Source organism: Onthophagus taurus, unplaced genomic scaffold (genome assembly GCF_036711975.1).
Source record: "Onthophagus taurus isolate NC unplaced genomic scaffold, IU_Otau_3.0 ScKx7SY_15, whole genome shotgun sequence".
Classification (NCBI taxonomy): Eukaryota; Metazoa; Arthropoda; class Insecta; order Coleoptera; family Scarabaeidae; genus Onthophagus; species Onthophagus taurus.
The window spans coordinates 1,275,783-1,295,943 of NW_027248940.1; the positions used below are offsets into that span (position 1 = coordinate 1,275,783).

The 20,161-nt window shown below is 35.0% G+C and overlaps 2 protein-coding genes across 4 annotated transcripts in view; both read right to left on the reverse strand.

The window, feature by feature from the left end:
• Positions 1 to 809: 809 nt before the first annotated feature.
• LOC111422318 (putative leucine-rich repeat-containing protein DDB_G0290503) overlaps positions 810 to 20,161 on the reverse strand; it is a 29,435-nt gene continuing 10,083 nt past the window's right edge. For 2 of the 3 annotated variants that reach the window (XM_071200859.1, XM_071200858.1), the window contains exons 5-10: positions 10,760 to 13,213; positions 2,564 to 2,667; positions 2,105 to 2,512; positions 1,952 to 2,056; positions 1,289 to 1,899; positions 810 to 1,239 (exon numbers count right to left, since the gene is read on the reverse strand). In XM_071200859.1, coding sequence (XP_071056960.1) covers positions 1,704 to 1,899; positions 1,952 to 2,056; positions 2,105 to 2,512; positions 2,564 to 2,667; positions 10,760 to 13,213 — 3,267 coding nt within the window. In that variant the 3' untranslated portion in view covers positions 810 to 1,239; positions 1,289 to 1,703. Of the gene's footprint in view, positions 1,240 to 1,288; positions 1,900 to 1,951; positions 2,057 to 2,104; positions 2,513 to 2,563; positions 2,668 to 10,759; positions 13,214 to 20,161 lie in introns of those variants that run through there. The other variant, XM_071200860.1, reaches the window with a different exon arrangement.
• On the reverse strand, positions 16,298 to 17,854 carry LOC139432364 (uncharacterized). The gene is made up of 2 exons (XM_071200855.1): positions 17,691 to 17,854; positions 16,298 to 17,632 (listed from the first exon to the last, which is right to left on the reverse strand). The coding sequence occupies exons 1-2, from the start codon at positions 17,852 to 17,854 to the stop codon at positions 16,393 to 16,395; spliced, it is 1,404 nt and encodes a 467-aa protein (XP_071056956.1). The 3' UTR covers positions 16,298 to 16,392.

Consider the following 20,161-nt stretch of genomic DNA (forward strand, 5'->3'; position numbering starts at 1 on the left):
TAATAAAGTGCATAACAAACTCTTACCCAACAGTTGATACGCTTCACTTTATTAGTGACTCACCGTCGACTCAATACCGTAATAAAACCATGTTTTATTTCCTAGCAATCGAGTTGCCAAAATTACAGCCAAAAGTAAAAAATTTTACTTGGAACTATTTAGAAGCTGGTCACGGAAAGGGGGCACCTGACGGGATAGGATTGGTTGGTCAAGGAGCAAATATGGTCGAAATAAAAGCTATGTTGAATAACCTGTGTCAAAACATTCAGAACATAACTTACTATCAGATTGATGCAGACAAAATTGATGAAATGTCCCAAAAACTTAAGAATGTTTTGCTACAAACCTTTAGAGGAACAATGAAAGTACACCAAATAAAAAAAGAAGATTATGAAAGTAGCATCAGATTAAATTTGTATGAACTTTCATAAACGGCAATAAAAAATACTTCATTGGTTCCCTTGAATTCAACAAAATTGGGCTTAATTATGAACTATCTTCTAGTGACACGTCTAGTGATGATGAGGACACTCCTTTAAGCAGATATATCAGCGGTTCCATAAAAGTTCAAAACGAGCTACAGTTTGAAGACGTTTATTCTGACGAAGATGAAGAAGCTGCTTGTTCAAGTGTAAAACGTTAACGTTAACGTTAAGCAAGTTTGTATTTTAGTTTTCCCTATTCACTGTTTTGGTTTTAACATGCATATTATGCCTAATATTGTATTATTTTGCCGTATCAAATAAAAAAATCATTCCTCTGCTTATCTCGTCATTCCTCTGCATATCGTTTTTACAAAAACAAGTCAATTCTGGCTAGAAAATGTTTTAATTTAAAACAATTAATTAGTAATTTATAAATTATAATTATTAATCTCCCTCATAAAAAATCCGCAATCCTTCTTGCCAATATTCCTCCCCAATCAACTCATGAATACGGTGACAACACAATCTTCTCGGTATCAATCGAAAATTCGCCCTCTTTAAACAAAAGGAGCACCAATTGCGTTGATTTTTTATTAAAGCGGAAAAACTTTCAAAATCAACGTCATCATGGTCCATAATTCGCCTCTTAAAGATCCTTTTAAAACCTTTCGCACTCAAAAAATCATTATTTATCCGAATAAACTTATTATACCCATTTAAACAATCAATACAAATTTCTTCTTGTAACCATCCTTTATAACAAAATTTCCAAACACATAATATATCCGTTTCGTCGTTATTAAATATCCAATTTCTAAATAATAATAATTAATATGAATGAGTATTAATAATTAAATTATTACCTGCAAAATATTTCAATTAATGAAGTTTTCGTGAAAGGGTCATCAAAACGTTTCGGTTCAAAATACGATAATTCCTGAATTTCGGGGTGATAACTCTTTAATGCGTTGAAATTGTCGCTTAACCACGTTTCCCAAAGGATTTTGATCAACTCCCATGGGATAAATCCATCTAGTTTGAGCACATCAACTCTATTTTTAAGACTTAAATTAATTACTTTAGCCGCGTTAATTTTTAACGAACTAATTTGATTCATTTTAATAACATTTATGTGTTTTATATCGACCCAGATGTTCTTTTTTTGTTATTATTTTTTAATTTAAAAAAAATATATATATACGTCCAAAACTTAAACATCTTATTCGTTTAAATATAGAGAGGACGCAAAAAAAACTTAAAAAAAAAAACAAATCGTGATTAAGTCGGGGGTGGTCCCCTTAAATATTGTTTCCTAACAAACGGCATCCACGGATGCTCGAAAGTGTTAAACCCCCACGACAAGTAATTGTAATCATCCTCGAAGAGAAAAACCACCATCAAGCAACTAATTCCCATAAAAATCATCCAAGTAATAAACGAGTAAGTCACCGTCTTAATCATTTTAGATATAGGCCTAAAAATATTTCAATTAATTCGAACTCGATTTTAATTTAATTTGAATTAACCTCGGTGATATATGAGTTTCATTAACCCCCGATCGTTCCAAACTCAAACATTTATTAATTGGTTCTAGATTGAGGGGTTTGAAGCTCACCGCTTGGAATTGTCTCCTAAAAAAGATAATATTAATTAAGATTTATTTAAATTAATTCAATTACTTCTCGTCTTTGATCCAAAGGGACTCGATGGACCGCAATTGGTTCTCCACATTTTTTAATACAATTCGTGATCGTTCCAAATACACAATCATCACCCCCAAACACCCCATCATCTCCTTCTCTTTCTTCAAAGACCCTAATAGCTCTGCCGAAGCGGTGAGATCCTCGCAGGATTTTCCTGTCGAATCCAAACGTGCCGTAACGTTTTCTAATCCGTTTGAATTCAGGAATTCGTCCTGGAGGATCTTCTTGCAGATCGAAATTTCTTCCAAATATTTTCTCTTTTTGTTCGCGGTCTTCTCCGTTTGTTTTTGAAGGCGCGTTGAAATCGATTGTTGGTCCGCGGTGTAAGCGGAAGATATTTTCTTGAATGTCTCTTCGAGTTCCGAGTCGGGGATTTCCTGGAAACTTAATTAGAAAAAATTAATTAATTAATAAAAATAATTTTGGTTCAGATACCTCGTTAAATTGTAGTTTATAAGACCAAAGTTTTGTAATAATTCTTCGTTTAACGTGGCGAAAACGGTCTCCTCCCGGGAGTCGTTTTGTAATCCGTAATAATCCTGAAACATCAAACAAACACATCATTTAGGTTGTATTTAAAAAAATATATACAAGTGTTTCAGGTTTTTGTAGCAGAACTTTAACAGTCGATAGACATTTTAAAATTAACACAAAAGCTTCATATGTTCGAATTAAATTTTGAAATTGTGTTTTTTTTTGATATTGCACGTGTATTTCAACTGATTTTATTCAAAACTGGCGTACGACGGTTTTTTGGCATGAGAAAGACAATTACTACTAATAAACTAAAACATTAGTTAACTTACCTAGTTTGTTTCAATAGCACACATTATTTTAACTATCTTTAACTATTAAAAATTGATCTATATGGAATAATAAAAAGCGGATTATCTTGAAGACCCTTTTTGTTTAAAAAAATACAAAGAATACAGAAGAATTGTTATTCAAAAAGCCAAAAAAATTATGGTTATTTTAATCCGTAAAGAATATGTTACAAAGCGCCCTCTAACGAATATACTCCACAATCGTCTTTCTCATGCCAAAAACCCTCCGTATACCAAATTTGAGTTGAAGTACACGTGTAATATTTAAAAAAAGGTCAATTTAAAAATTTAATTTGAACACCCTGTATCTCCAAAACAAAGCGTTTAACGAGCTATGATTATATGTCAATTTTAAAAGATCTATCGACTGTCAAAGTCCTGCTATAAAAACCTGAAACACCCTGTATGTTAAGGAAAATCAAAATTAATTAAGGAGTATCTGTTTGATGTTTAATAAATGGGTGAATGAAGTAAATTTACAGAAATGAAGAGACTTTTTTGTATCTAAATTTTAAATTAAAAATACAAATTATATACAGGGTGAATAAAAAGTCTGGAACACCTAAAATATCTTCAAAACGAGTTTCTTTTTGAAAGAATCCTTTCAGTTGTTTGAATTGATGAGAGAGGCGATAGAGATTCATCGACATGGAAATAACATAAATAGAGAGTTCTTTTTATGTATTTATTGTCAAATTTTAACCGATTTCGTCACTTTGAACTTGTTTCTGAAGAAGGTTGCAACATGGCATCCAAAACGTCAAACATTTTTTCAAAAGACGCACGGTTTAATCCGAAAGTTTCTAGTCTAGTGTTAGTGCTAGTTTCAGTTTAAAAAATATAACCGGTTTCTGGCATTTTCCTGCATGTTTTGATAAATTTCCCAATATAAGGGAAATTATAATAAATAGGTATAGGAATGTTTAGAGATGATTTGTAGAGAATTAAATTCCCTTTCTGGTAGACTAATAAGACATGGGGCGTTCCATTTAATTTTGACTTTCATGCCATTGAATATGGATATGGAGAGGCGGTAGTTCAATTTTTGACTAACCTGTATGAGATACTCTGATATAACAAATGACAATCTATTTGATATCATCTGCAGAGTAATCGTGTCTGAGTAATGGCGCTTTAAAGATCATGTTGTAATTTTCAAAAAATTTGAAATCTACACCAAAAAATTTAAATCATTAGACCCGTTTCAGGGATTTTTCCATAAACCAAGGTTTTGTTTTCCTTTTTGTTTTTCTTTTTGTTTTCTGTTTTTGTAATAATCTATGCGTTGTACGTTCAATTTGTTTTAACGATTTCCATAAAGGAGATAATTTCGTCGACGTTGCTTTTTAAATTTCTTTTTTATAGTGATTTCTGATGATGAACTATGTAAATAGTTCGAAACGTTAAATGACTTAACAATAAAATAAATACAAAATCAAGAGGAATTTCATGTATTTGGATTTTAATCATTAAAGAATAACCAATCCTCTTTAATCAATTAATATATTATAATTACATAAACCGTTTATTATGATTTTGTCGCCTATATCCGTTACTTTACGGACACACTATATACTAATTAAGGCGAAATCTATACAGTATATTTGTTAGCAGAAAAAAATAACGAATTATTTTAGGCCATAGCCAATTATGGTTTGTATTAAAAAAAAATAAAGTTACTTGTAATATCTCGAAAATAAAGCCTAGGAAAAAATTCTACCTACACCACTGAAGTCTTCGTAAAAACATGGATGTAGCGCGTCGCCCGCAAGCGACCTCGGCTTAATTAGTACATATATCTTTAAAAATGGTATACTGCTGTATAAACTTGGTAATAATAAACTGCCTCGGCGGCAAGCGACCTTGGCGTAATTTGAAAGTATACCGTTCAAAGTAGGATAGTTTTGCATGGATGTAGTGTAGCGCCTCGCGTGCAAGCGACCTCGGCTTAATTAGTACAGGGTGTCCAAATTTCGATGGGTTTTTTGCAGGGTATCTCAGTTATTATAAAAAATAAAAAGTTGCGGCTTTCGCGAACCTGAGTTACTTTTTTTACAATGGCGCAAACCAAATTTTCATAGTCCTCTTCGTTTTTGATATACAGGAAGTGTTTGAAATTTACGATTTTCAGACACCTCCTGTATCTCGGCTATGCGGAAACTTAGTAAAAAGGTAAAAACGGGTTCTAATAGACTTTTTCGCATGGAATCTAATGGTGCACGTAGAATTTTTCTAGTCATCACGGTTTTTGAGTTATAAACACAACTCAAATACTGAATACTCAACTTCTAAAATACTTAACTCTTTATAACTCAAAAACCGTAATGACTAGAAAAATTCTACGTGCACCATTGGATTCTACGTGATAAAATCTATTAGAACCCTTTTTTACGTTTCCGGATAGCCGAGATACAGGAGGTGTCTGAAAATCGTAAATTTCAAACACTCCCTGTATATCAAAAACGAAGAGGGCTATGAAAATTTGGTTTGCGCCATTGTAAGTTTCACAAAAAAAGTAGCTGAGGTTCGCGAAAGCCTCAACTTTCTATCTTTCATAATAACTGAGATACCCTGCAAACCCATCGAAATTTAAACCCTGTACAGGGTGTCCAAATTTCGATGGGATAATTAATCTCGAAATTGAATAAAATACATTATTTTATAAGTAGGCAATGATAAATAGACTGCCTAGCATGACGTCACAGAGATGGGCGGAGTTTATGTCGACTCCAAACAATTTCGTTGCTAACCACAGTTACTAATGATAAACCGTAATAAAAATGTCATTTGAAATGTCATAACATAACACTAATTGAAAAATTGCATATGGTGATTTACCGTTAGCAACACACTTAGCTATGAAAATGTTTGGAGTCGATATAAGCTCCGCCGATCTCTGTTACGTCAAGGCTTAGGTTTGTCTATTAAGTGATCCCGTTGCTAGGATACCGGAATAAACAAAGTAAATATAGTTAATTACTGTCAAACTTAATTTTGAATTTTGTACTAACAATAAGTCGTGTGTTACTTAATTACCTTTAATTAACTTAATTATGTTTTTCTTGAAATGGAGCGCTATGAAAATTATGAAAAATATGACATGCTAGCATGTTACATTCATGCAAATGAAAATGTTAATCAAGCTGCTGAATTATACATAAATAGGTAGAATGCAACATTTATCAGCAATAACATTTTATTAGCAGATTGTTTCACTTCAGATATATAGAAAGAGCGTAACCAAATTCAAAATTTTTTTTTCGAATAAAGCGTAATTTGATCAATTATGGATGTTTTTTGATGCCAAGGCCAAAAAAATATAATAAAGAAAAGAGATAATAATAATATATTAAATATAATAAAGATAGAACATAAGGTTACCCAATACCGATTCTCCTCCTCTGAGAGGCAAGGTGGGTCAGTGACGTAGCTTGTTCTATGAACAACACAACAAGATGCGAGGTATAAATATTTTATATAGACTGTACCACAGTATAAGCACGTATAGGCTATCTTTTATTCTGACTGTATCGAAGCAGTGACGTCAATTTGCGGGGTAATAATCGATACTACAGAGGCATAGGGAATGAGGTAACCTTATGTTCTATAAACCTTGACAATGAAATTACCGTGTTAGGATGTGTGGAAGCCGCGCCTAAAACATCATGTAGGGAAATTGAATGTCAAGTTGGAATTAAAAAATCGACAGCCTGTGCGATTCTAAAAAAGTATAAATATAAACACTACAAAGAACAAATAGTTCACCACTTACACCCGGGAGATGCCGAACGACGTTTTGAATTCTGTAACTGGTATTTGAACCATGCACAAAATAATATTGAATTTAGTTTCTCTATTATATGGTCTGATGAGGCATATTTTACCAGCACAGGAATCTATAATCGTCATAATAACAGGCATTGGCATCAAGAAAACCAACATATTGTAATTGAGCGGGAGCGTTAAGGAAAATTTGGTTTTAGCGTGGCATGTTTTATTATTGGGCCACGAATTGTTTACAAAATATTTGAAGGAAACCTTTGCGCTAATCGCTATTTGGCCATCTTGCCAGAGATTTTGGATGATATTCCTCTTATTCGGCTAAATAATATTTATTTTCAGCAGGACGGAGCTCCCGCTCATAATGCGCAGTTAGTGAGTCGCTACCTAACTGCAGAATTTCCTGGTAGGTGGATAGGTACACATGGTCCAACGCGATGGCCAGCAAGATCACCTGATTTATCTATTTTGGACTTCTTTTTATGGGGATATATCAAAAATCGGGTATATAGTACCCAGAATCGAACAAAATTGGAATTGAAAATTGCTGTAATTGATGCTCTTTCACATTTACAGCAACATCCCATAACTATTCTAAATGCAATTAAACGCATTACTAAACTTTGTGAACAATGTGTACATCAAAATGGTAACAACTTTGAACAATTCTTGTAACTTGAAGCCATATTTGCATAATGTTTAGTTTTTAATAATTTTTCGTTTTTAGCAAACAAAATTTAATAGATACATTTTTTTAATAAGTCAATAATTAATATTATAGTATTTTCAAAATTCTTTGTTTATTCTGGTATCCTAGTAACGCGATCACTTAATTTATCATAGCCTACTTATAAAATAATGTGGTTTTTTTTAATTTCGAGGTTAATTATAAAGGTAAGTATAGAGTATTATATATCATTGAAAAGCTTGAAAAAATTCTAGTTCAATAAAAAAATAAAATATAGGTGGTTCCATTTAAAAAAACCTAAGTTGTGTTTATAACTTAAAAACCGTGATGTCTAGAAAAATTCTACGTGCATCATTGGATTCTACGTGAAAAAATCTATTAGAACCCGTTTTTACTTTTTTACTAAGTTTCCGGATAGCCGAGATACGAGGGTGTCTGAAAATCGTAAATTTTGAAATACTCAATGTACAGGGTGTCCCGTTAAGCGTACGGAGCGGCTGTATCTCTACAACGGTAAGGCCTAGAGGTTTGGGAAAAAAATCCTTATAAGCAATGTGACCAAGAGAAATAGCTGGAAATTATTTTGAAGTTCGTAGTTCAACCGCTAGGGGGCGTATAACTGCCATAGAGAAACATAAAATTCCCGCTATCTCAGAAAGTTAGACGATGAGCTATAACTTTGACAACATCATTTAATAGCTTGGATAATACCGCATCGTTTTTGTTTTGCGATATTTCTCATATCTCTCATAATAAGGGAGGAGGAGGCCAATGCGTTTTCAAATGTTTACATTTTAATATCTCCTGGACCATTCAACCGATTTGAATATTTTTTGTCTTGTTTGAAAGAGCATTTCATGCTCTTTTAAAAGATATTTTCAGTAAGCCCGCTTGGTTTAAAACAAATAAGCTAGAGGGCGTTATCTGCAGCGGTTACATATTTTTGTGATTTTTGAAAAAAAGTTAAATGGAACGGTACTATTTACTTCACAGACCGTTAATCACCATAAAATTTGCTAAATATTAGTGAAAACCGCATCTCGATATCTCCATCCATTCTCGAATTATAAAAGAAAATGTTAAAAAGTCGTATATCTTAATCGGATCAAGTTACCTTAGGAAACAAATAAGAGAGAACAAAAATTTTATTATCTAGAACCTTCCTTCACACTTTATCCAAGCTTAGAACTGCTTCAAAACTACTTTTGAGGCGTGTTGAAAAGCCAACGAATCAATGAAACATCAACAATGATAATAAAACAAAATAAACCAAAACACTTAGAATAACTTAAATTTTTGGCAAAAATAACTCACTAATGTGCGAAATGCCTTCCATAAACCTCGATGCATTTATTTAATCTAGTTTCGACGAAAAGAAAGCGCTGCTTAAGTCTCGGCCCTGGACACGTTTCTACTGGTATTTAGTGTTTTGTCATATTTTCCCTGGTTATTGGCTTTTTCTTGAAAAGTCAGGTCGTTTAGTCTACCCAATAGATAAAGGGGTGATAAAATGTGGGTTTTGCTCGAATCAACAATGCATATTATGCAAGTTTACATCAGCTTGTGGACAGATGTTTCATGCATCCATAGCATTTGTGATAAAAGGTTTGGATTTGCCCAAATCATATTTAAAAGTCAATGGTAATAGTTCAGTCTGTTATCATAATCGATATCTGTTAAGGCCTAATGTAAAACAACGTGGTGGAGATATTATTCTCTTGAGAACTCTTGTGGACAGTTGTTTTCGGAGTTCCCAGATTATGTGGGATCACATTGCGCACCAATATGATTTACGAATTCATAGAGATGTCTGAATGGGCTACACGTTGCCAGTTTTCCGTAATCGCTAAGTCAATCTTAAAAACACTTCTAGAGAAAAATGTCTTTCTTTGTCGTAATTGCATTGCACATTTTTGCCATGCAGTTGCATCGTATTCGAAACATTGAAAATAAATCATCATACACTCTATCATACGCTTCTGCGTTAGTAAATGACATGTTTACAGTTACCATGGTTATGTGATTTGTTTTTCTCGATGAGGTAACTGGATCCGATTGATGACACTCGACTTTTTAACATTTTCTTCTATAACTCGAGAACGGGTGGCGATATCGAGATGCGGTTTTCACTAAAATTTAGCAAATTTTAAGGTGACTAAGGGTCTGTGAAGTAAATAGTATCGTTCCATTTAACTTTTCTTCAAAAATCACAAAAATATGTAATCGCTGCAGATTACGTCCTCTAGCTCATTTGTTTTAAAGCAGACGGTCTTACTGAAAATATCTTTAAAAAGAGCATAAAATGCTCTTTCAAACAACACCGAAAACATTCAAATCGGTTGAATGGTCTAGGACTAGGAGATATTAAAATGTAAACATATGAAAACGCATTGGCCTCCCCCTCCCTTATTATGACAGATATGAGAAATATCGCAAAACAAAAGCGATGCGGTATTATCCAAGCTATTAAATGATGTTGTCAAAGTTATAGCTCATCGTATAAGTTTCTGAGATAGCGAGAACTTTATGTTTCTCAATGGCAGTTACGCCCCCTAGCGGTCGAATTACGAACTTCAAAATAATTTCCAGCTATTTCTCTTGGTCACTTTGCTTATAAGGATTTTTTTCCCAAACCTCTAGGCCTTACCGTTTTAGAGAGACAGCCGCTCCGTACGCTTAACAGGACACCCTGTATATCAAAAACGAAGAGGTCTATGAAAATTTGGTTTGCGGCATTGTTAGTTTCACAAAAAAGTAGCTCAGGTTCACGAAAACCGCAACTTTCTATCTTTCATAATAACTGAGATACCCTGCAAACCCATCGAAATTTGGACACCCTGTACATACATTTTTAAAAATGGTATAATTCTGTATGAACTTGTAATAAACTGCCTCAGCCGCAAGCGACCTCGGCGTAATTTGAAAGTATATCGTTGAAGGTGGGATAGTTTTATGTTGACATAGCATTGATGTAGCGCCTCGCCCGCAAGCGACCTCGGCTTAATTAGTACATATATCTTTAAAAGTGGTATACTTCTCTATGAACTTGGTAATAATAAACTGCCTCGGCCGCAAGCGACCTCGGCTTAATTAATATAAACATCCTTAAAAATGGGTTAATTCGGTATAAACATGACATTGATGTACTGCCTCGGCCGCAAGCGACCTTGACTTAATTAGAATATATTTCTTTGTAAATAGGGTAGTTTTCAATTGACGCAGTATTAATATATATTTCTTTGAAAATGGGGTAGATTATTTTTTGTTGTATTCCGGAGTAAAGCAACAAACATGTAATGAACAACAAGTTTAAATAAGAAAATTAATTAATAAAATTACCTCATTTTCTTGCGACCTCGTAAACATCACCCCAAGATCCCTCGACCTCCCAGCATCCCCAGAACAAGCAAACTGAAGACTCTCCACCGGATCATAACATTTCGGCACAAAAGTCGCCGGATTCAAAACAAACCCGCTTTTATTTTGGGCCAAATTCATTTCAACAACTTCAGTTTGACAGGATTCGTCCCGAATTTCCTTCTCCCCCGATTTCTTCAAACACAAATAATCCAAAACACCCGAAGTCATCTCAATTTGCGCCTTAACTTTCAAAACTTCATTTTCCAACATTTCAGATAAATGAATTTTGGTTAAAATCGCATCGTTTTTCTTTAATAAATTTGAAGGAATTAAAAAGGAATTAATTGTATTTAACGTGACATTTTCTAAATTAATTCGATTTTGAGATAAGATTTCTTTTAATTCGATTTGTTTTAGTCGTTTAGATTCTTTTTCGGCGTTTAATTCGTCTTGCAAATCTAAAATTTTTTTCTCTAATTTATCGTTTTTGAACGTTAATTTATCGTGATTTAACCGTTTTAATTTGCTTTCGGAGCGCGAATCGAAACAAGATTTTTTTGACTCTTTTAAATTCGGCAAAGAAAACGATTTTTCCCCCATCACTAATTCCAATTCGCTTTTAGTCGTCTCAATTTCTTTTAATAAGTTACTTATTTCGTTTTGATGCGATTTTTTTAACGCTTCATTTTCTTTCTTGTATTTTTCGATTTCTCTTTTACAGTAAAGTGTTAAATCTTCTTCGGTTTCGTGCATTATTTTTTCGGTGAAATATACTTTTTGCATCGCTTCCGAAAAGCTTTTATTGATTTCGTCGATCATTTTTGATTTATCATCGATTGGGAAGTTTTTATTTAATTTTTTTAATTCTTCATTTTCTTCGGATAAACTTCTTATCCTTTCAAAAATTTCTTCGGGGTTTTTTAACAAAGTTTTTAAATTTTTATTCTCCTTTATAAAAGTCTTAATAATATTTTTTTTCTTCTCCACATCATTTTCTAGATAATTAATCCTACTTTTAAACTCATCCTCTTTTTGTTGCTTTAACCCGTCGAATTTTTCCGTGATTTCTTTTAATTCCCCCAATTTCTCGTCGATTTCTCTTTGTAGCTGAGTCAACTTCAACCCTTGTTCGTTCAAAACAACCTTTTTCTCCTCAACTTGGCCCTCCAACTCCCCAATTAACACCTCCATCCTCTCAATTTTCTTTTTATGATCATCACACAAATTTTTATACAAAAATAATTCCTGATTAATATTCTCCTTCGACTCCTTCAACAAAACCAACTCATTACTAACAGAAAAAAGTTTCGATTCTTTCCGTTTTAGCTCCCCCTCAAACTCCTTAACATTCCCCCTTAACAAATCAATCTCCTCTTTCATCTCATTAATTAATTTATCCTTCTCAATAACATCTTCCTTAACTTTCCCCAATTCCTCTTTTAACCCATCAATCTCATCCTCCAATTCGCATTTATCCTGCTCGTATTGATCCAATTGAGCCTCGCAACTCTCTAAATCTCTCACTTTTTGCCCCAACTTCCTCATTAATTGTTCCCTTTCTTTCCTCCAATTCTCATTAATTACCTCCTTCTCCGTTTGCAACTTTTCCAACTTCAACTTAAACGTTAATTCGTTCAAATCTCTTTGTTCCTTCTCTAAAGTTGAGTTAGAAGATTTCGCGCTTAAAAGGCGCTCATTATCTTTGCGGAGCTCTTCGTTTTCGTTTTCAATACTTTCTAATTTAACCTGCATAGCTGAAGTTTTCATCTCTAAGTTGTCCCTTTCGTACCTTAAAAGCGTCAATTCGTGCTTTAAATCTCTCCCATTCTCCTCCAACCTCATTATTTCAGTTAAATGAGTTTGAATTTCAATTTTTAAAGTAACCCTTTCCTCCTCTAAACTTCTCAAAACATCCTCTAAACGCCTCTTTTCGCTTTCAATCTCGTCTTTTTCCCTTTTCACCTCTTCAATAACGCGATTTAATTCATCCTCTTTCTGTTGACTCTCAATTTTAATTCCGCGCGATGACGAATTCATTTTTTTGTTTTTCTTTAAATGATCCAACTCCAACGTTAAATCGACTATCTTAATATGTTTTAATCCGTTTTCGTGCTCCATATCGTTAATTTTAGCGGTTAATTCTTTGCATTTAGTCTCTAATTTGTGATACTCTTTTACTTTTCCCATTATTTCCTTCAAATTTCGTCGCTTTTCTTCTAAATTTGCTTCGAGTTCTCGGTTTCTTTCGAGGAGCATCGCCTCTTTCTCTTCGCTTAATGATAAGCGGGTTTTTAAGTCGGATACGTTGTTGTTTAATTCTGATATGATTGTTTTTAAGTTTATTTCGGATTGAATCGAATGAGATTTTTCTTCGGTTTCGTACGATTTTTCGGTGGAGTTGTCGGAAACGAATGAACAACCTTCTGATGTGGCCTAAAATAGAAATAAATTGAGATTAATATTAAAAATTAAAATAATATTTATTTATTTATTTATTTCATGTGGGTACAGAAACAGGTCGAACCCAATAATACTGTACCACAAACAACCAATTGTATACAAATAAAATAGAATTACAGTTCACAATAATCATAATAATGAATTAACATTAATGATACAAAAGTGATTCAAAAGGAAAAAAAAACTAAAACTAAGTTTAGGTGATATAAATATATCATATATGTGGGAACTGGATGTTGTGGGAGAAAAATAAAACACACACACACAATAAATCGATATTTAGTTCTTCTTTCTAACCTCAAAAATACACCACTTTTGGTCAAACATCAACTCTTTCATTGCTAGTTACACACTGCCAACTCTCACATACAACACTCGCATCCTCTCTTCTTCCGCTCTCTTCTAGTTCGTAACTGGTACTTGGGGGAATTTGATCCTACAGATCGGCCATTCCTGATTTGGGAATCGTCCTCGATCCCATTTTGATTTTTTTCTAAGTCGTTCGTCTTCGTTCCATTGCTTTCTTGTTCACTTTCATCTTGATCTTCATTGCTTCTTCCCTCTTCATTTTGAGATAACTCATAAATCTGATTTTCATTTAATTCTACTGTTTGGCCTTCTTCTTCTGATGTTACTTCATCCAAATAATCTTTCCATGGTTTCATGAAATCCGCAGAAGTTGAAGTCTTCTTTGGCCCTTCTGTCATACCAACTCTCTCAACATCATATCGATCATGGTTTTTAACGGTTACAATCTTGTAAGGTCCCAAGAATTTTGATTTAAACTTACCGCAATTTACGAATTGGGTTCGTTTTATAGCGATGAGATCACCACACTTGTACTGTCTTGAAGATTTTCTCTTTTTATTAAATTGTTTTCTGTTTTCGTCTTAGATCTTCAATATGTTTTCCTTTGCTAATTTTCTGGATTCTTTTCGGGTTTCTACAAAAGTTTGTAGGTATTCGTCCTCGATTATTTCCTTTAATCTGATATCGTCTTTGTGTTTCAAAGATACTCCAAATAGGATTTCACCTGGACTAGTTCGAATACTTCTCTGATACGTTTTATTTAAGAATAGTTGCACTTTACCGACATGTTTAAACCATGTTGACTCGTCATTGACAGTTAATTTAGTTAATATCGGTATTATTATACGGTTGATCCGCTCAACTTGTCCGTTGGCTCTTGGAACACCGGTAGTTATGTGGGTTAATTGAACATTTTCATCTCGACAATAAGCCCTGAACCTTTCTGCCGTGAAAGCTGTACCTCTATCGGTGACAATATGCTCGGGATTACCAAATATCATCTTCTGTTGTTCCAATTTGCTAATAGTTTCTTCCGTTGTAACAGTTTTGGTAGGATATAGCCACACAAATTTGGTAAAACTATCAATGATTACCAGCAAATACTTATAGCCTTTAGCCGTAGTTTCAAGTGGTCCTAGATGATCCATATGATAAGTTTGTAATGGAATTTCCTCTTTTGGGATTGGGTTTAAAAAACCTTCTTGCTTTCCGTATTTTCGCTCAGCCAGGATACATCTGATGCAGTTTTTAATACATTGTTCAATTTTTGATCTAAGTTTTGGAATCCAAAAATCACGTAAAATCATATCTTCAGTTTTTCTGATGGAAAAATGTCCGTTATCTTCGTGCGTTCTCCTTATTATTTCCATTTGCATCTTATTTGGTATTACAATCAAATCTATTCCCTGTACAGTTTTATACAATATTCCGTACTTCAACTGATAGTCTTCGTGTGGTTGATTATTTTCTAACAATTTCATCACTGCCCTGACATGCTCATCATCAGCTTGAGCTCGTTTCACCTGCTCTATTAATTCGGAATTAATGGTAACAGTTAAAATATTCCTTGAAAGAGCATCACAATGCGCCATTTTTGTACCTGGTCTATGTTCAATTTCATATTGAAACTCTCCTAAAAACATAGCCCATCTCGCTAACTTAGGTGACAAATCATTTTTCCGCAAAGTCATGGATAACGCTGCGCAGTCAGTTACAATTTTAAACTTGAGTCCCTGTAGATAGATCCTGAACTTCTTCAAGGCTGTTATCACAGCTAATGTTTCAAGTTCGTAACTGCAATAATTTTGTTCTACCGGACTTGTTTTCTTACTCATGTAGTAAATAGGATGCATTTTGCAGTCTTCACCTTTTTGCAGAAGTACTGCTCCATAACCAAGTTTTGACGCATCCGTATGCAATTCAGTTACCGCTTCGGGATGATAAATTCCCAACACTGGTCTGCTAGACAATAAATTTTTCAACGTCGCAAATGCAACCTCCTGTGGTGTTTCAAACTTGAATTTAATATTCTTACGCAGCAAATCGCTTAATGGTTTTGCAATGTATGCATAATCCCTAATAAATTTGCGGAAATACCCCGTCAAGCCGAGAAAACTCTGTACCTGTTGAACAGTTGTGGGTTTTGGAAATCTTTGGACAGCTAACGTTTTCTCCTCTGATGGTCTGATAAGGTTATACTCAATATAATGTCCCAAATAGGTGATGTCTGTTTTCATCAGTTGACATTTTTTCCAATTTATTTGCAAACCATAACGTTCTGCCGTTTTTATTACACGGGTTAATCGATCCAAAGCTTGCTCTCCATCGGATGCCACTATTACAACATCATCTAAATAAGTTAGTACTTCCCCTTCTCTGATATGTGTCCTGAAGACCTCATTGATAAACCGCTGAAAAACGGCTGGGGAATTACACAATCCAAAAGGAGTTCTCAAGAATTCGTATTGGGCATCTGGAGTTAAAAATGAAGTATATTTCCTGCTTTCTCGTTCCAAAGGTACGTGGAAAAATCCATTTTTTAGATCAAGTGTGCTAAACACTCGAGCATCCCTCAGCTTATCCAGTTAGTCCTCTATTAATGGTAAAGGATACCTGTCCTTAACAATTTTTTCATTGAGTCTTCTAAAATCAATACATATTCGGGTTTCCCCACTTTTCTTCTTAGTCAACACCATCGGACTGGCAAATTCAGAAGTGCTCGATCGAATTATTCCCTCACTCAACCATTGCTGAAGCTGTTTCCTCACCTCCTGCTTTTCATACTCAGACAGTCTTCTAGGCCGTTGATAAATAGGGGTTTCATCCTTTAAGATGATTTTAGTCTACAGCTCAGTATCAAATACCTTATTTTCCACAGGATCATAATCTCTCTTTAAACGTAATATTTGCTCTACAATGTCCTTTTCCTTAACATGATCCAAATTTAAATCGTCTTCCTCGTAATAAATTTGAAATACATTCGCTTCGTCGTCATTTTCCGTTGGATCTCCCAATTTTTCTTCTTCAATTTCAACTTTCTTTACTTTTTCCAGTTTTTCTATTTTAACCCCGAATGAATCTACAATTACACGGGCCTCCTTCAACAAAACACCTCCCAAAATTACTGGAACTCTTAAAGCATTATCTTGAACAACAAGCATTTTTGTTTTATATTCGTCGCCATTAATCTTCACACATGTCGTACAGCTTCCAAATGATCTAGTTTTTGTAGTTCCCAATCCAAGCAGTTCAACCTCCTCAGATTGTAACGTAGGTTGGCCAATTTTCAAATATACGCTACTTTGTATAAGGTTTACATCACTGCCTGTGTCGATGAGTGCCTTAACCTCATGTCCATCAACGTTAATCATCATAACTGAAAAGTCCGTAACTGTTACCGTAGATACGCTCGCTCTATTATTACCAGTCGAATTCTTATTGGTACATTCGCTTGCAATGTGGCCTGGTTGATTACATGAAAAACAGCGTCGTTTCTTTGGTCGGCTACAATTTACCGCTAAGTGTCCGCTCTCGTTGCAGTTGTAACACTTTTTGGGAAGCCTATTCTCCTCTCGCTTGAAATTCTGCTGATCTCTGCTAAGTGCAGGTTTTTCATATCTTTCCGGCTGAAAAGTAGCTTCATAGTTTTTGATACGTTGTAATAAATCAATTGGATCAGAATAAAACTGTAATGCTAACACCTTTGCTAAGTCTGGTTGATTTAATCCTCCAATGATGTATTTGATCACAGTCTGATCAGAGATGGACCCTTTCTTCGCTATCGCCACCATTTCGTAGAAATACTCTTCATAAGTTTCTTCTTTCTTCTTTTTTCTTCGCATCAATTGAGCGTGAATCGCGGATTCGTCAAAGTTGGTAGGAAAAGCTTTTAAAAACTCGGTTTTGAAGTTCTGCCATGTTGTGGCGCATTCAGGTACGCCGTCATACCACAACCGCGCTGCCCCACGAAGTTTGGTCGAAGCGTGCAGTGTCAATGCCGTAAGAACTCCCGATTTGTTCGATCTTCGCCACCCATTGTTTCGAAGATAAGCCGGCCACTCGCGATGGATTAAACTCCGGAATCATTTGTACTACCTGTCTCAAATCGTTAGATGATGATGATGTCATCGATCTATCCAACGTGTTATTCATCAGTTCGCGTTCGCGCACCAAAAGTTCTCGCTCACGTTGGATCAGTTCTCGCTCACGCAATAACAGCTCATACTCTTTGTTCACATCGCCCGTCGAATTATCGACATTATCACCACTCGCGCTCTCGTCGTGTTGGTTATTGTTTTTATTCATTTTTTTCTCAAAAATCTCAACTTCTCGGAAAAAAACAAACGTTGTCACTTCAAGGTCACTCAACAAGCGTCTCGCCTTCCCGTTCGCACACCTGTTTCTCCTGTCCGCACACCGTATCCAGTTCCTTTAATTAACCAGAATCCCGGACGAGCCCCCAAAATTTGTGGGAACTGGATGTTGTGGGAGAAAAATAAAACACACACACACAATAAATCGATATTGAGTTCTTCTTTCTAACCTCAAAAATACACCACTTTTGGTCAAACATCAACTCTTTCATTGCTAGTTACACACTGCCAACTCTCACATACAACACTCGCATCCCCTCTTCTTCCGCTCTCTTCTAGTTCGTAACTGGTACTTGGGGGAATTTGATCCTACATATATCAAATATCAAATGAACGCTCGAGGCAACACACCAACTGCAGCAAAGAGCAGTTTTTTAAATGCATAGAAAGAATGCTGAAACAGATCTATGTTAACACGATTTGCCGATCTTGCCATTCTCAATAAAGGAGAGTTTTGACAGGCATTGATTCTAGGAGTAGGTGTCATAAATAGAAAATCAAAGCGAAGTAATCTCGGAGGAAAGTGAACACTTATAGAACCAACAAGCATTGGAGAATCACACTTGTTGTTCAAAAGTTTGTAAAAATATAATATATCCCCACAAAAGCGACGCTGGTTGAGGGTTAACATACGAAAAGAAGTGCAAGTTGATTCGTAATCAATGTATTGAATGGAAAATTTAAAACAACGGTGTTTGAGGCATTTAGATTGAATACGCTCAATTCTAGATTTATACGAGAGATACTGAGGATTCCAAACGACGCTGCAGAAGTTAAGTGTGCTGTAAACATAGGCAAAATAGAGATTTCTAATTGCAGCAATGTTTGAAAAAGCTACCGTTGATCTCATAATAAATCCTAACATACGCCAGGCTTTGGAGACAACAGTATCGATATGTTTATCAAATAATAATTTATAATCAAATGTAACACCCAAATCTCTAATAAATGAGACACGTTGTAACCTCTCACCAGCGACGCTATAATTGTAGTGGATTGTGTTCACCCTCCTAGAGAAGGAAATAACATTACACTTTGATAAGTTTAATGAAAGGCGATTATTTAAGCAAAAAGCATGTAGATTGTCTAAGTCAGATTGCAGCTTAGAACAATCAAGAGGTGAGGAGATACGGAGAAAGAGTTTTAAATCGTCAGCATACATTAAACATTGGGCATAATTAACGACGTCAAATATGTCGTTAACATAAATATTAAACAGTAAAGGATCCAGATGGCTACCCTGTGGAACACCAGAAGGAACCGACACAGGATTAGAGAAAAAACCATTAACCGAAACAATCTGGCATCTCTCCTTCAGATAGGAAGCAAGCCATTGCAAAAGATTTCCCTGAACACCAAACTTCTTTAGTTTGAACAGAAGTAAGTTGTGATCCACCTGGTCGAAAGCTTTACTAAAATCCGTATAAACTGAATCAACCTGACAAGAATCATCCAGAGTAGATAAGATATACTGGGTATATTCAAGCAAGTTACTCTCCACCGAGCGACCAGCAAAAAAACCATGTTGTCTAGAATTGATTTTAGACTTAAGGGCAAAGAATAGACGTGCATGAACTACTTTCTCAAACACTTTCCCAAATGCTGGCAAAATAGATATGAGGCGGTAATCGGATATATCACCACGGTCCCCAGATTTAAAAATGGGAAGAACAAAAGCCCGCTTCCACAATAAAGGAAAGACACCCATTATCAATGAAGCATTAAATAAAATAGTTAATGTAAGGGACAGAGAGTGTGAACATTCCTTGATTAAAATTGATGGAATACCATCAGTACCTATACTGTCTGTAACCCTGATGCCCATCAGGGCCTCCTCAACCTCAATTCTGTCAAACTGCATCCGACTCAAAGGAAGGGTATCCATTTCTATACAATCTACATTCTGCTGGATTGGAGCAGGATCCACAAACCGAAGAAAAGAAATCAGCAAACAATGAGCATACTCCGACACCATCGCCGACAACAGTTCCATTCCATGACATCGTAGAAGGAATGACATCCGCACGCTTCTTAGACTTAGTAAAAGCCCAAAACACCTTTGGATCAGATTGCATATTACTTTCAGCTCTTCTAACATACTCCATGTAATTGTGATGGATTAGATACTTTGCACGACTCCTTAGAATTGAAAAAGTGAGGTAGTCAAGTCGGTTTCTAAACCGCTTCCATCTACTACTCCTTTTCTCTCGAATTACTTTAATGGTACTGTATGAAAACC

Coding starts and splice junctions, on each gene's coding strand:
- LOC139432364 (XM_071200855.1), bottom strand. CDS start 17,854: ATGAATAAAAACAATAACCAACACGACGAGAGCGCGAGTGGTGATAAT. Junction 17,633..17,690: donor CGCGAACTGATGAATAACAC/GTTGGATAGATC, acceptor GTAGTACAAATG/ATTCCGGAGTTTAATCCATC.